At 39.8% G+C, this 19411-nt stretch overlaps 1 protein-coding gene across 4 annotated transcripts in view; it reads right to left on the bottom strand.

Annotated features, from left to right (window-relative positions):
• The window catches only part of YEATS2 (YEATS domain containing 2), a 90416-nt gene that overhangs the window by 26576 nt on the left and 44429 nt on the right, over nucleotides 1-19411 (bottom strand). For all 4 annotated transcript variants that reach the window (XR_004384797.1, XM_032875469.1, XM_032875467.1 and 1 more), the window contains 8 exons: nucleotides 18846-19004; nucleotides 17326-17429; nucleotides 15686-15793; nucleotides 14779-14961; nucleotides 5877-6135; nucleotides 3327-3488; nucleotides 1727-1878; nucleotides 792-950 (listed from right to left, as the gene is read on the bottom strand). Coding sequence is in view for 3 of the 4 variants with exons in the window: in XM_032875469.1 (XP_032731360.1) it covers nucleotides 792-950; nucleotides 1727-1878; nucleotides 3327-3488; nucleotides 5877-6135; nucleotides 14779-14961; nucleotides 15686-15793; nucleotides 17326-17429; nucleotides 18846-19004 (1286 nt within the window). In the remaining variant the exon portion in view is untranslated. The remainder of the gene's footprint in view (nucleotides 1-791; nucleotides 951-1726; nucleotides 1879-3326; nucleotides 3489-5876; nucleotides 6136-14778; nucleotides 14962-15685; nucleotides 15794-17325; nucleotides 17430-18845; nucleotides 19005-19411) is intronic.

The following is a 19411-nucleotide window of genomic DNA, read 5'->3' as shown; positions in this document are numbered from 1 at the left end:
GCAGGGGGAGTGGGAGAGGGAGAAGCAGGCTTCCCAACGAGCGGGGAGCCCAATGTGGGGCTCATCCCAGGACCCTAGGATCATGACCTGAGCCAAAGGCAGACGTTTAAAGACTAAGCCACCCAGGTGCTCCTTAAAAAAAAATGACTTTTTAGTAACATTTTCTTTTCTCTAGCTTATTTGATTGTCAGAAGAGAGTATATAATACATACAATGTACAAAATGTGGGTTAATCGACCATGTTTTCGGTAAGGCTCCCGGTCAATGGTAGGCTATTAACAGTGGGGAAGTCCAGTTATATGTGAATTTTCCACTGCGTGAGAGGTTGGCGCCCCAAAACCGCATTGAGCAAGGGTCAAGTGTATAAGGATATTGTGGCTGTCATCACCTATTACACATTTAGAATCGCCTATATATGAAGTTCCCCCAGAGAAATTTTTAGAATGAGGTATTAAGAAAATTTTATTTCTTTTAAGGAAATATTATGTAAGGGTTTTTTTTTTTTTTTTCCGCCTCTCACAAATAGTGTGAATTTTATAACTGATCATGCTTTGATTTGCTTTGGCAAATATTATACAGGACATAACTGTTTGCATATCTAAGAACTCTCTGGCCTTATCTTCTCATTCTACCTAAATTTCCCCAAATCTCAAGATTTTATCCTTATTTTTCTATTCTATTTTATTGTTCATTTTTTCATGCAACCTTAATTTCTTTGTGGAAAGAGATAAGCTGTAAACATTTAAATAAACGCCATCACCAGCCTGTATTTGGGGAATATGAATATTTACCTGGGTAAACAAAGTGGTTTTTTGTCCAGAGATGACTTTTAATGTTTGTTGTCCTTGTGCAGAAGATGTGCTGACTCCCAGTGTTCCTTGGACCACTGACCCAGTAGTCAGCTGTTTTCCAGATGTCTGGGGTGATGGCTGACCAACTAAAAATGTACCCTAAGTTAGAAACAAATAAAGAACTACTCAGTAATTTGTGAAGTTCAAATGACTTGCCCTCTTTAAATCACAAGGTCCCATGATACAAGCTACAATGCCCCCACTTCAATTTTGCAACTCAGCCAAAATAACTGAAAAGACCAGCTCTGTTCTCGATGTCACCAGCAATAGCTATCCCCACTTCTGAAACTTGGCACAGGAGTTACAGAGGAGGCCGCTGGAAATGCAAGCTCTACAACCTAGTCCTTAAATTTGAGTTATTCAGGCTGATAACTACCCATCCTTCTCAATACGAACATCTAGACCAAAACTCCACGACCTTCCTTAGAAAGGAGTCAAGACTAAAAGGAGCAAGGGGAAAGAAGGTAGAAATTTGTTCCTAATCATGAATCCAGCCTAACTCCAAATGCCAAAACCTGATGGTATCTTTTTGCTTACTCTTATCCAACAGAAAATTTTCAACTGCCTATTAACACTATTAATTACCTCACAGATTTAGGAGGCAACAATCTTTGAGTCAGAAAGCTCTAGGTTTAAGTCCAAATTCAAGGACTGGCTTAGCAGAGAGATCTTGGAAAAGTTACTTAAGTCTTTCTAAATCTCCATGTCCCCTTCTCTCAAAACAAAACAAGCCCCGAATAATACAGATTTATAACGTGACTAAAATGTTAGTACTGACTCCTGATTCCAGAGATGTAAAGATAAATCCACTATAACTAAAGGCCATTGTTAAATAACGAAATGATTTGAAAGATACTAGTCACAAATGTTCCGACCTGAGGAGTCTGCTTCAGGATGTAAGATGTGTAAGTCAGGTGCTGGGAGATCCCTCCTGGGCCAGCAGGGCTCTGGGTCCCTCCTGTGCCACCACCACTGCCACCACCTCCCCCACCGCCGCCGCTTCCTGCAGCTGAGCCAGACTGGAGGTCTGAAAATACAACAAAATGACAGCAACATCATAAGAAATAGTAAGAGGCTTACCAGAGAAAACAGATGAGCCCAGAGAGACATTTCCTTTACAGCAAGATTCCTTCCCGTTCCTATTTTCTCCCGGCTTTTTCTGGTAATATACCTATTCTGTGAGAAGGGTAAGGAGAATGCCCTAGAATTAAGGACTGAAATGGATTTCATTTCAACTGAAGGACAGCTGACTAGTTCAGCAATCTGTACAGTGAAGAACTTGGCTTTTAACAAGACTTCTGACTTTGTTGTGGGAGACAAGGAAGAGTCTGATACTGACACTTTCTAACCAAGTATAGACTACACGCTCAGAAAAGCGCTTCTCAACGTTCTGGCCTTTCATTCAATTTCAGTGACACTGTTGGAATTTGTTGTAATTTCATAGTGCTCTCTTTTCTGCCTCCTTCTGTCCTAAAAAAAAAAAGTGTTTTCCTCATACTGATAATGGCCCCAGAGCCTCATCCTCACCTCCTTTTAAATTCCATTTTAAAGCCTTTGGATCCTCTTTATTTCCCTTTTGGTGACATAATGTATATAAACTAAAACCTAGGTGCCTCTCTGGGTGAACTACAGAATCCTCACATTGTCCTTTTCTTACACATCTCACTTTTAATACCACTGCTTAGGGAGGACGGAGCAATTCCAGGGTGAGAGAACAGAAATCACCCATTACAGTCAGTAAACAACATGGTGACTCGCTCACAGGCTACATTTGGCAATGGCAGCTTGTTTCTAGTGAACTTAATTGCTATACCAATTATACTTCTGATTCAGAGTGAAATAATTCCCTTTACCCTTTCCTTTCCAACACTATCCAAATTGTTTTTCTGTATAGGTCAAAGCAAAAGTTTGTTAAGTCTAGATAAACCACCTAATTTCCTTGGGGTTTTGAGGCTTATACACTAAGGCTGACCCTGTATGTCTCTTTCCATTTCCAAACCTGGCAAACTTAAGGTGCACATCTGAGTAACAGCAGGCAGAGACACTTATTTCCACTCCTACTCCTATCCCCTCCAAAATAAATGACACAGGCTTCCAGCTACCGTCTCCCTGGGTATCCCAAGTTTTTAGATACCACTGAAAAGAACTCTCTCGTTTATAGTTCACACGGACAGCTTTCTCCCAGCGCAGGCTCAGGAGCCATCCCACTCTCGTGTGATTTGTTCTGACCCCAGACTCTGAACCCAATTGCTATAATGAAAAACATAACAGTGTTGCCTCCTAGGACTATGATTACTTAGACCCACTTCTAGTTAAGTTATGTGTAAGTTTTAAATCCACGTAGGCACATACTACCATCATACCACCACAGAGAGCTAGGGAAACACGTCCTGAAACAGGTAAGAGGTGCCCTCGGGTGGAAGAGATGAACATACCCAGAGACCCAAGAACCAAATGATTTAATGACGGACTGACTAGCATTGTTGGTAGCTCGCAGGATGGCTCCTTGAGGGATCAGCAGCAGTTTCCCTTTTCCTGAAGGGTTCTTGCTGTTTGTTGTAAGGTAGAGTTTAGTGCCAGGAGGCAAATTTGCCAAGTTGGCCAAATTAGTGGCTGGTAGCTGCAATGTTGCCATTACTAAAATGGTAAAGGGAAAAAAGAAAAAAAAAATTAAGAGGAGAAAACAGTGAGTAAGACAAATTAGAACTGAGGGCAATGCTACTATTAAAATTAAAAATGCAGAATAATACTTATTTAAAAAACACAAATCATAAACTGTACAGTTTTCCTAGATACATAATATTTTCCTAGATACATAATACTTAAAAGGCTGATATTCTTAAATATCTTGCTAATTAAAAAATAACTTATGTATAAGAAGAGCTTGCTATAAATTACAAAGGAAATTTGTATTTGTACATACATATTTGTACATAAATAGGACGACCATATGTCCCAGTTTGCCCAGAACAGTTCCAGTTTACACCTGTGTCCCATTTCCACACCTATGTCCTAATCATTATGAACAGTGACTCTTTTTATTCTCAAAAGTACTATGGCTTAGACAATCAAAGAAATAATAACCTCATTTGTAGATGAATACATAGTTCCCCCTGAAATCTGTTTAATGCCCCTTTAATTAATTTTTAGTAATGAATGAATCTACAGATTTGAAATAAGACTTCTAACCTCTCTCACTTTCTAAGAACTAAAAAAACGCCACAGTCAACAACTATACTGTGTATAGCTGTATAGCACGTATACTATGAAATGATCGTTCACCTTTTTAAAATCTCATATTGTTTCTCTCTTAGAATTTACTTTTCATGCACACGGCTGTAAACCTCTAAATGTGACTCTTCAGTGAAAACGTACACATCAAAATGTCTGCAGCGACTTTGAATTCAAATCTCCATGAAATGAAGCCTACACACTGACGTGAGTCACCGCAGGCAAAGGACTCTCAGAGACCCCCAGCCTGCGGCCCGAGTCCTCTTTCTCATGACCACTTTATAGCGCAAGCCTGGGAAAGCAAGTGCCCTGGAAGTCGCCCCAGAACAGTAGGGACTGACTAAAATCTGAGAGCCAGCCCTCTCTACTACTGCCACAACTCACCCCACCTCACACCACTGTACATTTGTACACTGACGAGCAAACCTCTCTGGTCAGTCGCCAGCACCCAGAGTCCAGCCCACACTGCTCTGCAGTCCTGATCTGAAACCACCTCCTCAGCGCTTCCTCCTCCCCCACCCAGCTCTTTCACCCCCAGGAATTCCTGCTCTGGTCATGATACCCTCTAGACCCTCGACCTCTTTGAACATTATCTCTTTTTGTGGTAATTAAACACGGAGTCCTCTGAAGACAAAGGACTTCCCCAGCAGCCCCCTTAGCTTAACGCTGTTTTTTTAATCTCACCTCAATGTGTGAGGGCCACGACTAGGGGAGGCACCTTTGTGCTCTCCAGTGGGGCTTCCAGACCATCACCACCCCTCATTCCGGAAGAAAACCTGCTGGTTCCTGTGAGGCTCATGCCTGGCTCTACCACCTTAACCTCACCCTTCTCTCTTCTCATTTACTGAACTCCCAGCAACCTCCCCTCACTCGCTGAGGACTGAATCCTGGCTCAGTCTTGCTCGAATGCCAACGATGGTCATCCTCAGTGAGAGCACGGTAAGTGACTTGTTTAATTCTCCTGCTTCTCAGGCACTTCATTTTCTAAAATCCAGAGATCACTTCTTCCAACCCATCTGAAGCACTCATTTTTAATGCCACAAATGGACTCTGTCATCACCAATTCATCACCTCTGAAATCTTTTATTCTGGACATCCATTACCTTCTTTTTCTTTTTCCTTCTGAATCTATTTTATTTTTTTATATAAAGTTGATTCTGGTTATTCTTTCCATTTATTACTTGGTTTCTACATTTTCTTTTAAAATTTTTTTCAAGAACAATTAACAAATAGCATGAGTAGCAGGTGTACAAGATAATGACTCAGACATCCACTGCCTTCTGTCCTTCTGACTCACTGCAACAACTCTTTAGCTTTATCATGACCCTCAAAAATTGGTAAATGTATAATGTCTTAGGTATATTTTTTTCATGCCCTCAGAGAAACAACACATCAAGGCTTCAAACACATGCAAGGTGTTTAAACCTATTTAGTAGAGAATACACTAGTCAAGTATCTCAAAATGCTGCTGACAAATGACCACCCCGATTTTAAGTCTGAATACAATCCAAAGTAGAGATACGGTCAAATGAAAATTATCCTTCAGACCTGAAAGCAGTTAGCAAGAAATACCCTCTATTTTTATTTCTCTTGCTAACACACACACTCACACACCCCTTAAAATAAACCACTTACAGACCTCTATGTAAAATCTTACCTGAAAAAGGTTAACATGTTTTTATATACTGGTTATAGCATCAACCTAACAGGTTTTCTTAGAACTAAATAAACTACTAGCAAAGAACAGTCTAGAAACAGCTGCAGCTGAAAGGACCCCCAAAGAGCATCAGTTACCTGAACCCTGGGATCCAGTCTTCTGAGGGCCGGCAGCAGTGACCTGAGCCTTGGTTAAGGCTTGCACTGGCTGAGCAACAATGGTTCCTCCACCTCCACTCACAATTGCTTTGGCAACTCCTTGTGTCACAACTTGCTTTGGACCAACTGCTTTGGCAACAGAAGAGCTGGCCTTGGCTACAAGGATTTGGCCACCACTGATTGCCACAGCCTGTTTCACTGTTGAAGGTAAAGACGACCCAACTGGCACCCCAACAACCTGTTGAAGACAGAGAAGAATACACCAGTGCTGCTTCTCAGTTCTTTCAAGGGCTCTTAGAACAGAACAGTCACTCTGTTGTAGCAAAGATCAAAGCAAAGCCCTAGGTATAACATATGGAGTCTAATTTAATCGTCTAGGAATGCCAAGGATAGATGTGAACAATGATATTTATTACATTTTAGATATTATTACAGTGGAAGGCTATAGTTTTTGTCTTAGCCCCAGCTACTATCTAGAACTTATTTTATATGTTTTTTTTTAAATAAAAAACTTAGAAAGTACAGAAATACAAAGATAAAAATTCTACTTATCCAGAAATAACCTCTTATTCTTTCACTTTATTTATTTAAGTAAACTCCATCCCCAAGGTGGGGTTTGAACTCATGACCCCAAGATCAGGAGTTGCATGCTCTACCCAACTGAGCTAAGCAAGCACCCCCAGAAATAACTTAATATTTTTAATATGTTTGCTTCCAATTTTTTAATGTACATTTTAAAACACAGATTAGGATTACATGTAGAGTTCTATAATTTAAAAAAAAAATTTTTTTTTAGATGTTATTTATTTATTTGACAGACAGAGATTACAAGTAGGCAGAGAGGCAGTCAGAGAGAGGAGGAAGCAGGCTCCCTGCTGAGCAGAGAGCCCGATGTGGGGCTCAATCCCAGGACTCTGGGATCATGACCTGAGCCGAAGGCAGAGGCTTTAACCCACTGAGCCACCCAGGCACCCCGAATTTTATAATTTTTAAATTTAACATCATATTACAAGCATTTTCCAATGTTACTATTTTTCAAAAATATTTTTAGATGGCCAAATATTTTAGAACAGATATACCATAATTTATGCAAACATTCACTACTGTGTGGATATCGAGGTAATTTTAAACTTCACATTAAGAAAAACTACAATAGGGGCGCCTGGGTGGCTTAGTGGGTTAAGCCTCTGTCTTCGGCTCAGGTCATGATCTCAGGGTCCTGGGATAGAGCCCGTGTAGGGTTCCCACTCAGCGGGGAGTTTGCTTCTCCCTCTCCCTTTACCCCTCTCTGTTTATGCATGTTCTCTCCCAAATAGATAAATAAAATCTTTTTTTTTTTTTTCAAAGATTTTATTTATTTATTTGACAGACAGAGATCACAAGTAGGCAGAGAGGCAGGCACAGAGAGGAGGAAGCAGGCTCCCTGCTGAACAGAGAGCCCGATGTGGGGCTCAATCCCAGGACTCTGGGATCATGACCTGAGCTGAAGGCAGAGGCTTAACCCACTGAGCCACCCAGGCGCCCCAGATAAATAAAATCTTAAAAAAAAAAAAAAAAAGAAAGAAAGAAAGAAAGAAAAACTGTGCAATAAACATTTCCATATATGAACTAGAAACTCCACTACTCACCATTCTTTTAAAGATCACCTCTTTCAGTAACCACTCCTGTCTTACCCCATCTGAAACGCCTATTTCTTCATCTCTGGAAGTTCTAATGATTCACGTCATTTGTTAAATAGTAAAACATGTGGCCCTTCTTCCAACGAATTTTTAAGAAAAATTATCTTTTTCTATATAATTCTAATTTTTCCTTTCCTTAAAGGTAAATATTTGGTTAAAAAAGAAGTCTAGGAGTGCCTGGGTGGCTCGGTCAGTTAAGTGGCCAATTCCTGATTTTGGATGAGGTCATGATCTCAGGGTCATGGGTGCAGGCCACGTGGGCTCTGTGCTTAGTTGGAAGTCTGCTTCTCTTCCTCTCCTTCTGCTCCTCCCCCACTAGGTGCACGTGCATGTGTGCTCTAAAATAATTCAATAAATCTTTTTAAAAAGGGGGGTAGGGGCACACCTGGGTGGCTCAGTCGATTAAGCGTCTGCCTTTAGTTTGGGTCATGGTTCCAGGGTCCTGGGATCCAGCCCCACATCAGGCTCCCTGCTCAGCGGGATGTCTGCTTCTCCCTCTGACCCTCTCGCGCTCTATTAAATACAATCTTTAAAAAGGAATCTTAAAAAAGACTCCAATACCCAAATTATGCAAGCTGGAAATATCTGGTTCTGAAGGTATTATAAAGAGATCCCTTTCAAATAAGAAAATACTATAGAACTCTTTTAAAAGTCAATAGTAGGATGTTAAATTAGAAGAAACAATTTAATTAATGGCAAACTGGGAGAGTGTTTCCCACTGCGCTCAGTTATTTCATAAAAAGAACTTCTCACCAGAAACTAGATGAAAAGACTTTTATAAGATTAAAAGAATACCAAAAGATCTACCTTCTAAAAGTGAAAATGATAAAGTATCAGTACTTTTCACCCATCAGAGTGGAGAAAAAAATTTAGAAGGCTGGTAACACCAAGAAATGGCTGGAGGGTATGGGGAAACAGGAACATTTGTTCACTGCTAAAGAAAAGTAATCTGGGGGCGCCTAGGTGGCTCATTGGGCTAAAGCCTCTGCTTTTGGCTCAGGTCATGACCCCAGGGTCCTGGCATCGAGCCCCACATCAGGTTCTCTGCTCAGCAGGGATCCTGCTTCATCCTCTCTCTCTCTGCCTACTTGTGATCTCTGTCTGTCAAATAAATAAATAAAATCTTTAAAAAAAAAAAAAAAGAAAAGTAATCTGTACAGCCACTCTAGAGAGGTACCACATATCTACTGACACTGAAAATTCACATATCCCATGTTGTAACAATTCCTTTTTTAGAAACATGTCCTAGAGAAACCCGAGACATGTGCTCAAGGGAACATGTCCAGAAGGCCCAAGGTAGCATTTTTATAATTACAGAAAATTGTCAGCAAACTTAATGCCTACAACATGGAACAACATGCTTAATGCCTACAGGTAGAGGAATGCATACACTGGTATAATACAGACAGTGGACTAGCACACATTAGTAAAAATGAATGAACTAGAACTACATATATTAGCATAGACAAACTCTGACAGTACAAATACTGAAAGGGGAGATGCAGAAAAATATGAGTATAAATATCTTTCATGTAAATCTTCAAAACACACAACATTACATGTTATTTACGGCTGTGGATTTATGCAATAAAAGTATGAATTGGAAAGCTACACATCCAAATTCATGATAGTGTTGCTTTTGGGAAGAACAAAGTAGACTTCAACTTTGTTGTGTTTTATTTGGGGGAAAATATGAGATGAAATAAATACAGACATGTTAATTTTGGGTGAAAGATATATGGGCATTGATTATATTATTCTCTGTATTTTACTTTATAGTATTTCTAAATTAAAAATAACAGGATTGGGGCACCTAGGTGGCTCAGTGGGTTAAGCCTCTGTCTTTGGCTCAGGTCATGATCTCAGGGTCCTGGGATCGAGCCCCACATCGGGCTCTCTGCTCAGTGGGGAACCTGCTTCCCCCTCTCTCTCTGCCTGCCTCTCTACCTACTTGTGACTTCTCTCTGTCAAATAAATAAATAAAATCTTAAAAAAAATAACAGGATTAGCAATGATAATAATTATAATACGATTACCTAAGAAATAGAACAAAATGACAAAACATATGCAACTGATGAATGCAACTTTCCAGTTAAATAACTACTAAATCATACATGGTTTCTTTGCAAAGATGTAAATACAGTAAAATACATTTGCGTGTACTTGGATGCTACAGTTGATGTAAAGAAAATGGTCTCCTAATCAACTGTTATAAATTACAGTGTAACAAAGAAGAAAGAGCGCAGGATTTTGTAAGCAGTCAGACTTGGTTTCCCAGTTTTGTTCCACTGGTTGGTAGCTGGATAAGTTATTTAATGTTTCTGAGCTTTAGCCTTAAACACCTCATGTATCAAATATGGATGATATTTATCTCAAAAGATATGATGTACACAGTAAACGACAGCTGCTGCAGCCCAAGACACTTGTTATTATTAACCAAACAACAGTAATCCATGAGGTTACGTAGAGATGCAAAGGATGGAGAGCACCAAATGGATCCACAGTTGGCTAGGGCAGTGGACCTTCATTCCTAGATTCATTTAGTCAAATAGAAATTAAAGTATGTAACATCCAGTATCTGCTTTAAAATATCCTAGGAAGAGAAGTAAGATTAGCAAAATGCTGATAATTACTGAAACCATGTAATGGGCATATAGGGTTCATTATAATAGCCTCTTACTTTTACGTAAGTTTAAGGAAGGAGAGAAAGAAAGAAAAAAAAAAGACTCAAAGAACCAATGGGGGTAAAAAGCAAGTTAACTTAGAGTGGAAAAGAAATCCTCCCACTCTCTGGCTTGGTTAAAACAATCCCTTAGGATGATCCAAATCTATTTTGACTGTATGAGCCTTACTCCGCAGGCAACATGGAGTGTTGCTGTGGCCAGAGTGGCAGAGAAACTCTTACTAATCAAGAACTTTGCCCTGCATCAGGCTCCCTCCTGGGTGTGGAGCCTACTGAAGATTCTCTCTCAGTCTCCCCCTCCCCACCCCTCTGCTCTCTCTCTCTCTGTCAAAACAAACACTTTTCTATGTACTTATGGAAAAAAGTTTCTTAATGTAGAAAAACATTTTTGGGTAATGACAGAAGGTGCCAGTTGAACCCTGATATCCATTTGTTTTCTCTCTCACAGTAAGAGAGCCCCCAGTTTTCAAATAGGGACATGGCCACATAGAACATTTCTCAGCCTAGTGCTGGTCATCTCATTTCTGGCTAGAAGGATAGGAAGAGAAGTGATGAGTGCAACTTTTGGGTTATGCCTCCTCACACCCCCTTTCTGTCTTCCTGCTGGCCAGAAATGTGAACACGGTGGCATGAAATGAAATAGCTATCGTAACCCATAAGCTAAGAACCAAATTTCGAGAATGGCAGAACAAAATGGAGTCTAGATTCTTGATGACTGTGAAGCCAACATACTAGAACAGCCTACTGGTCTTTTATGTGTGAGAAAAAGAAAAAAAAAAACTTATTTAAGTTTTATGGGCTTTGGATTTCTCTATTATAGTAGTCAAATTATTTTTTGAGATAAGAGTCTTCATGTTTTCTAAATATATTAAACTTAATAATTCATTATATAAGCTATATTATACAATTTATTTTCATGTTCCTAAGCCAACAAAGAAAGCAAAAAAAACTTAAAGGAAAATACATATGGATTGGACCTATTTTCTTTTCCAAAATTTCATGCATCTTAACTTGCTTTTTTCTACCTTGTACCAAGCTCTACCCTCACTCACCTGCTTCAAAATTTCCAGAATATGACATATTTAATCTCTCCACAAGCTAAGTAAAATGTAGTATCCCAAACTGGCCACAGGAGGGCAGTTTTCATTAGCAGAGCTTATCCAGCACAGCGTACCACTCACAAGACTAACCCCACCTCCTGTCTGAAAAAAGGGAGGAGGAAGTCTGGCATCTACTGGGGAAAACCCTACGCACAGCTGTCTATGGACAGCATAAGGAAGACTTTTAAGTAGGACACTACAACCCCAAATTAGTTTTTCTTTTCTTAACAAGACAATATTTTAGCCTAGAACCTGAACTCTTCCCACTCCACATCACCTCTCTCTGCATTCCTAATTTTCTTCTAGTTTCACAAAACAGACACCCTCTGTTCTCTATTGTTTTAAATACTTCCCTTTGACTCACGCTTTGATTCAGTGTTTTTGTTTGTGCCCTGTCCAGACTTTTGCAAGTCAAAATTTACTTTAACAAACAGAAAAGGAGGATTATATGTGTGTAATTTTTCCTCCAGACACTGAAAAATTTAGCCAATTACAATTTAGTACTCAATGAAAATGATCATGGTACTGCTGCATATTTACACAGGACTTGTCCTTAGTCACATTTAGCTCTATCACTTAGTGAGTGGCTCTGTGATAAGTCCTTCCCATACAATGATTTTTTTTAAAAAAGATTTTATTTATTCATTTAGCAGAGAGAGAGAGAGAATGCACAGACACAAGTAGGGGGAGGGGCAGAGGGAGAAGCAGACTTCCTGCTGGGCAGGGAGCCTGATGCAGGACCATGCAGGATGCAGGACTCTTATCTCCGGAGACTGGGATCCCGACTGAGCCACCCAGGCGCCCCATACACAATGATTACTAATCCTACTGGTCTGAAAGACACAGGGTATTATTCCCTTTTACTAGATGGAAAAACACAAGGCTCAGAAGTACAAACCCGCCCAGGTCGCACAAGTAATGAGTAGCTGAGATCTGTAACAAGCTCTCATTCCAAAGTCTGCACTCTTTTTACTATGCCACACTGCTTCCTTCTCACATGAACCCACTAAATGCTCAGATGTCCCGTTTCATGGCAAAAGCAGCACCCCTCTTTACTTTCAGGAAAAAGGTAAGCCAAAGTTGAATGGAAGGTAAAACAGTATCGTTTTGTTCACCCTTCTATTTTCTGGCATAGTTTCTAGGAATGCACTTCGGCAATAACCAGGGACAGTCTGTACTTGCAGACAGCTCCTTATCTGGACTCCAAAGTTTGTACTAAATTTCCTGGATAAACAGGGTATGTCTTTTCTCATGCTCTTCTGCTTCTGTACATTTCTTTCACCCTCTTCTGTGGCTTTTCTTTTCAGGCGCCCTTAAACTTTATTCAGAGCATTTCAGCACAAAATTATCCACTTTTTCTTAGTCTAATAACTCCATGAGGTAGGTGGCAATATGACAAGAAAGCCAATACAGTTGCTCAGCATTACAGAGGGGTGGATTTGCAAAATGCAAAGTGTAAAACAGTGAAACTAACTTATCCAGAGCTTCTGGGCATAAACAGCAACGCTATTTTGGCTCAAAAACATAAATGAGGGGCGCCTGGATGGCTCAGTGGGTTAAGCCTCCTCTGCCTTGGGCTCAGGTCATGATCCCAGGGTCCTGGGATAGAGCCCCGCATCGGGCTCTCTGCTCAGCCGGGGAGCCTGCTCTCCTCCCCCCTTCTGCCTGCCTCTCTGCATACTTGTGATCTCTGTCTGTCAAATAAATAAACAAAATCTTTAAAAAAAAAAAAAACCCTAAATGAGTGAGTCCATGTATCTTTGGTGAAGCAAAACAGATTCTGAAGAATCACAATGTGTCTGAGTAGGAAGTCTAGATAACAGTAACTGATTCAGGAAAAGATTTGACAATGGCTTATTCCTAAGGCCAAAACAATAGTGAGTGCATTAGGAAGCAGCTGGGGTACCTGTTCTAGTGATTTGGGCTAGGGAAGCCCCAAAGTCAAATTTGATGATATAGCTTAGTGGTTCTTAAATTTGCCAAATCATCCAAGTGAGCAAGAGAGCTTGATAAAAATCCAGATTCCCAAGGCCCCCAAGAAGATTCTGATTCAGAAAGTATGAGACAGGGTCTTAGTATCTATGTATTTTTAATCATCAGATGAGTCATGACCAGGTTAAGTTTGGGAAAGTGGTTAGTGGATTCTTACAGATTTTAGAACCATTCAGACTTTAGAACTGTAACATATGCATTTTTATTACAATCTATGTGCAGCTATCTAGCCTAAACCAAAATACCTAAAACCATTTTTCTATTTTATAGTATTCCTCTGGGGGCGGGGGGCACCTGGGTGGCTCAGTGGGTTAAGCCTCTGCCTTCCGCTCGGGTCATGATCCCAGGGTCCTGGGATCAAGCCCTGCATCAGGCTCCCTGCTCAGAGGGGAGCCTGCTTCCTCCTCTCTCTCTCTGCCTGCCCCTCTGCCTACTTGTGCTCTCTCTCTCTCCCCCTGATAAATAAATAAATAAATAAATAAATAAATAAAATCTTTAAAAAATAAAATAAATAAATAAAGTACTCTTCTCTAAGCAATTCATCTATCCCTAGACAGGCTGTCTTTCAAGTTGAAAAACAAATATTTTTCATAATATTCTTGATAGCTTTAGAATATATCTGCCTCCTAAAATGAGATAATTTAACTCTATATGTTCTAAAAGCATGCTTAGGTTCCAGAAAATGGCTCACAAATTTTAATTAGCTCTACAATGGGAGACTTTGGAGTCAGAAGACCTGGGTTCAAATCCTGTGTCACTTATTAGCTAAAGTGCTCTCAAGAAGTTGCCTGACCCCCTCACAGGACAGTTTCCTCATTTGTAAAATGGGGTTGAGCGTATCATGAGGATTAGATAGCATGTAAATGAGAACAGGACACAGACAGGCACTCATAAGCACAACCAATGCAGGAAAACATGGGCCTATATGCCATTTTACAGTTGTCTTGATATATTAGTTCCCCCCACTTTCAAATTATAAAGCAAATAAATTCTCTGAAGAGTCAAGAATCAGTAAACAGAGGCCACAGCCTGAACATCAGAGGTAAAAACTACAGCACTCACCTACCAGAAACAAGTAGAACAGCTGACCCTGGTCCTGTCAGCTACCCATTTTACACCTGCATCAACTGGAAATTGTGTCCATGAAGTCTACCATCTTCACTGCCAGAGAGATAACATAGCATCCCTATGCCTCTTTGACTATTCATGGGCCCTCCATAACACAGCTCCTGCTCTTGTCAATGCTTACTGCAAGAGCAGACAGGTTTGACACTGACTAACTTGCTTTTCCAACACAGCTTCCATCTACAGGATTTTCTGGGATCAGCAACCCTGTCATCTGAATTCTGTCAGCACCTGCCTGTTACTCAGGCAAATAACATTCACTGACATTATTATTAACCTCCCCAACCCTACCCAACACAGACCTTGGAGGGCTGAATCTTTGGTGACTGGGAAGTCCCTTCTCCAGCAGTTAGGACCTGTTTTTGAGGGGACACAGCAATCATGTGACCCCCTTTCACTGTCACATACTGAGGGAGTGGTGACTGGCTGGCAGCTCCTGTTGCAGGCACGTGAGAGGCTTCACCAGGTTCCTGTTTGATGATTACCTGGCAACAAACATGATAATGACGCTGAATAACCATCCCATAAGAAAAGCCACTAGTATCTGAAGCTATTCTGCTTGCAGGAATTAATGAATTAATGAAGCCTGGTCTATTAAAAAAAAATGACTCCACCATAAGGGTAGAAATACTGCTTAAATACAGCCCATAATAGCTATCAAAGGGACCAAAAGTAGGATTTGATCCTGTGCTTCTGCAAACTTGACCTAGTCCATTTGTTCTAGATTTTGATGGCAAATGGCAGCAGAAAGAAACACACACACAGTTTGTACTCTCAGGAGTTACCACCTTGCTGGATACCAAGAGCTGCCCTGTGGGCACAACTGAATACATGGCAGCATGTTGCATAAGTCTTAGAATCTGGTCTTAGGGAGTGCCTGGGTGGCTCAGTCAGTTAAGCACCTGCCTTCAGCTCAGGTCATGATCCCAGGGTCCCAGGATCAAGCCCCGAATCAGGCTCCCTGCTCAGTGGGAAGCCTGCCTGCTCCCTCTCCCACTCCCCATGCGTGAGTTCCCTCTCTCACTGTTTCTCTCTCTGTCAAATAAATAAAATCTTTAAAAAAAAAAAAGAAAAAAGAATCTGGTCTTAGAATTAGGACATACTAAAGCGTTACATGTTGTAGAGTAGTGTCAACTCCAACATGCCACAAAAACAATTATGTAACAAAACCATACTGACTTGTGGGATAATGCCCTAATAAATACTCACTTTTGTGAAAGCTCCAAGTCCTCCAGTTAGAGGTTTAGGACTCTGAACCTTAGGGTGACTCCCAATAGGGCAAAGAGGTGGCATAGATGCAAACAAAGAATCCTCCTGCTGTGTATGTAAAAATACACATTGTATAATTAGGATAAAATAACTGACTTCAAATATTCTAGATCCTTTTATTTAATATAAACCTGTGACACTCTCCAGAAAAACAAAACAAAACAAAACCCCAAAAGCTCAAAACTCTTTGTGGAGTTTTCCAAGCCCCGACCCTTGCATTTAATTATTGTTTTTAGAAACCAAATGCAAAGAAAGGCTATAACCTGACAAGAACCTCCTCATCTGGGCCCTGGTATATGCTGGAAAAACTACGATAAACCTCTAGCATTTGCCTGATTCATTGGTTTGCATGTCCAGTCCCCTGCCTGATGGTAAGCCGCTAAAGGCTTATTTTATTTCTTTTCTACCCCGAGAGCATAGGCACTAAATAAATAAAGAGGTACAGTGTTTCAGTATATACACCCTTTCAGTAATATTCACACAACTTGATTTGTTGTCTTTACTCCAAATAAATACCCAACACAGAGGGAATTTTTCAATAGGGATTTAAAAAACAAAACAACAGAAAGAACTTAAACAATGAAGGCAAAACCAACAAAACAAAGGTAAACACTCAAAATTACTGATATTTGTCTCTAGTTCTCAAATACAAAATGTAAATCTCAGAGGCAATTAACCATAAATTAGGGACAAGCAACAAAGTTAATACTGCTTAACCATGTAATGAAAAGATCAACAAACATTAAAAACTGACTGGCAGAGAATGAAGACCTTCAAGGCAATTATTACAATTTAGGCATTCATGTAACACAGTGCTCACAGGCAGCATTGCGCCCGGGAGAAAAACCTCACCTTAGAACAGAAAACTATTCAATATCATCACTGTTAAGTACCTATATGTAAGAATGTGTTAACACTTGTCATGGAGGAGATGACCTCTGAATTCTCAGTTTTCACACACCAGTTTATACCTCAAAGGCTCTAGGGAGCCATGACAATGACAAGTAACTAACTAACCAAAATAGCAGGGGCTGTCTCTGCCAAACAGTGAGCAGATACCTAGCACTCTTAGCTGAACAAGTCAGATCATATTTGAAGTTCTAATTTTACAGGTTTCTTTACCCTGAAGGGGGTGGGGGGAAGAAAGAAAGAAAAAGAAGAAAGAAATAATTATTTTCAAGTAACTACATGGCTGACAAATAGAAAAAAATATGTATTTACTCCTTATTGGCACAAATATAGGAAGAAAAGAAGAATGCTGCTCAATGAATATTTTTATAAGGAAAAGTCTTTAACAAAGCTGACCTCCCCCCACTCCTATAAATAGCTGCGTCGTCATCATAGTAAGTTTTCAAATAGATACCGACTATCCAACTGATGAAGTGTTGAGAAACATTTTCCATACTAGGAAAAAATCAACAGTAAGATAGGGGAGTCTGGAGTAGATGATCTTCAAGATGCTTATTAGCTTTAAGATTCTACTTAATGAAATGTGCATTATCAACTGACAAATTCTTGCTGGGCTTGAACTTACTGTCTTTACAAACTAGAAAAGTGCAATAATGCAATAAGAGTGTTACCTTGACAGTAGATGTTACAAAACTACTTCCATGAATTTTAGGAATAGGGGAACCTGTTCCTTGGGAGGCCTGGGAGGCAGTAGAGAGCTTGTTTGTAGGACTTCCTGATAAGCAAAGCAGATTTTAAAATAAAGTATAAAGTAAAATTTACAAAATGGAATTTAAAAGCATTTTCCACCACCTTACCCCTATACCCCACTATTTTTCATTTTTAAGTGTTGAAAACTCACAACCCTGAAATTATTGAAAACATACTTAAGGATTCCTCCTATGAAGCTGACCACCTCACTAACCTAAAAACAGACAAGAAGCTAGTAAGGACATGCAGAAGAATAAGTACACAGACATTACACACTACCTGTACACAGAGACAGACACCAGAACATAAGGGTATTGGTTACATAATGATGTACCACATGAATGAATCTAACTGAATGCTAGCTCCTTCAAAATATTCTCACCAGGAGGTTGTACCTATTCCAAAGTGCTAGTGACATAAAAGCAAGTCCCACTACCTGTAGTAAAAAATAAGTCAAGACCAAAAATGGTATTTGATCACCTGCTCCATTTATCAAACGTCCCTGCAAAGACTGGCTAATTCCTATAACTAACCATCCTCAAAGGATACCAATTTGACATCCCTGAATTTATTCAAAAGGCTATTAAGTAATTTCTGAAAGCAGCTTTTTTAAAAAGGAGTTCCACAATTATAATCACTGTTAAAGGACCTAACTTTTCAAAAAAAAACTACTTAGAAAGATCCAGCATATATTCATGCGCTAAGATCAATTATATTAAAAAAAAAAAAATCAGTCTTATGACCTTATAGTCACTTCTCTTTTCTCTCACTATTTCTCTTAATTAAAAGTGAGAGCTATAGAAAAGTTTACATTTAGAAGCATGTGTTCAAATAGTTTAAATGAAACAAATACATAAAATGTTAGTGCAAATACTTGGAAAAAACTTGAAAAGCACTCTGTAGCTATAGGAAATTATGGTGACACATACAATAAATCCAGTTCTTATTCTTTCTATCAGAGGTCCCTTTTTTAAACTGCAGAGTTCAATTTCTCTCCCACACACACAATTTATCTTATTCACAGAAAAGTAAAGACCACTTTTTAGTTTGACTGGTGAGAAACATATGTGGGCCACAAAGGTATTCTTTTTCTGAAGCTTATTTTGGAAAATAACCACATTTGCTTGCAGGCCCAAAAAGAATGTCTTCTAAACGAAAACAAAATCAACTTTTTTTTTTTTAAGGAACATTAATTCTAGTTCTCTTTTAATCTTTAGAAATTAAAAACAAAATTTAAGTAAATTCCTAAAAAATAGAACTTTTACATATAGTACATCTTCTCGCAGAGAAACAGCACTGGCTTTACTACTCTAGAGTTCCTTCTCTTGTTTACAAACAAATACTTCATTCTCCCATTAGATGGCTACTAAGTCACGCTAGGATTTCGACTTTACGAAAGATCAAACCTTTCAGATCGCACAAATATCGATGAAATGCCTACCTGTAGTGGGAGTGGTGGCTCCAATAACCTGCCCCGGCTTATCCAGGATAACATAAGGGTTATTAATGACAGAGCTGGCAGCGCCTTGCTTCACATGGACTGGAGTGGAAGTCGGGGTTCGAGGCAGCGGTGATGGACTTGGAGTTGATATGGGGGAACCTTTATTAATAAAAAAGAGAAATGAAATAAACTAAAGACATATACTCAACCCATCTAAGAAAACACTGAAGACAATGGAGGACAAAGGTGACAAATGGGGAAAAGAGAATGGGACTCTATGTTTCAGGTACTGAGCAACAGCAGCGGCGTAGCTGAGGCAGGGACTCATCCCTCCACCAGCATCAGCAGGCAGCTTCTGAGAAACAGATTCTGAGGTGCTCCCCCAGACCTACTAAATATAAATCTGTACTTTCCAAGATTCCCCCACACACATACCCATCCCATGGGCACATTAAAGTTAAAAAAGCAGAGCTTTACATAATAGCGTGGAACTGCTGAATCCCTAGATAACCCAACTCTTCACAACTTGGGCCAATTGTTATAATAATGGTTATACTGCAAGACAC

Source organism: Lontra canadensis, unplaced genomic scaffold (genome assembly GCF_010015895.1).
Source record: "Lontra canadensis isolate GAN:19392208 unplaced genomic scaffold, GSC_riverotter_1.0 scaffold56, whole genome shotgun sequence".
Lineage (NCBI taxonomy): Eukaryota > Metazoa > Chordata > Mammalia > Carnivora > Mustelidae > Lontra > Lontra canadensis.
Note: the sequence above shows the minus strand (reverse complement) of the source record. Positions and strands in the feature narration are given on the sequence as shown.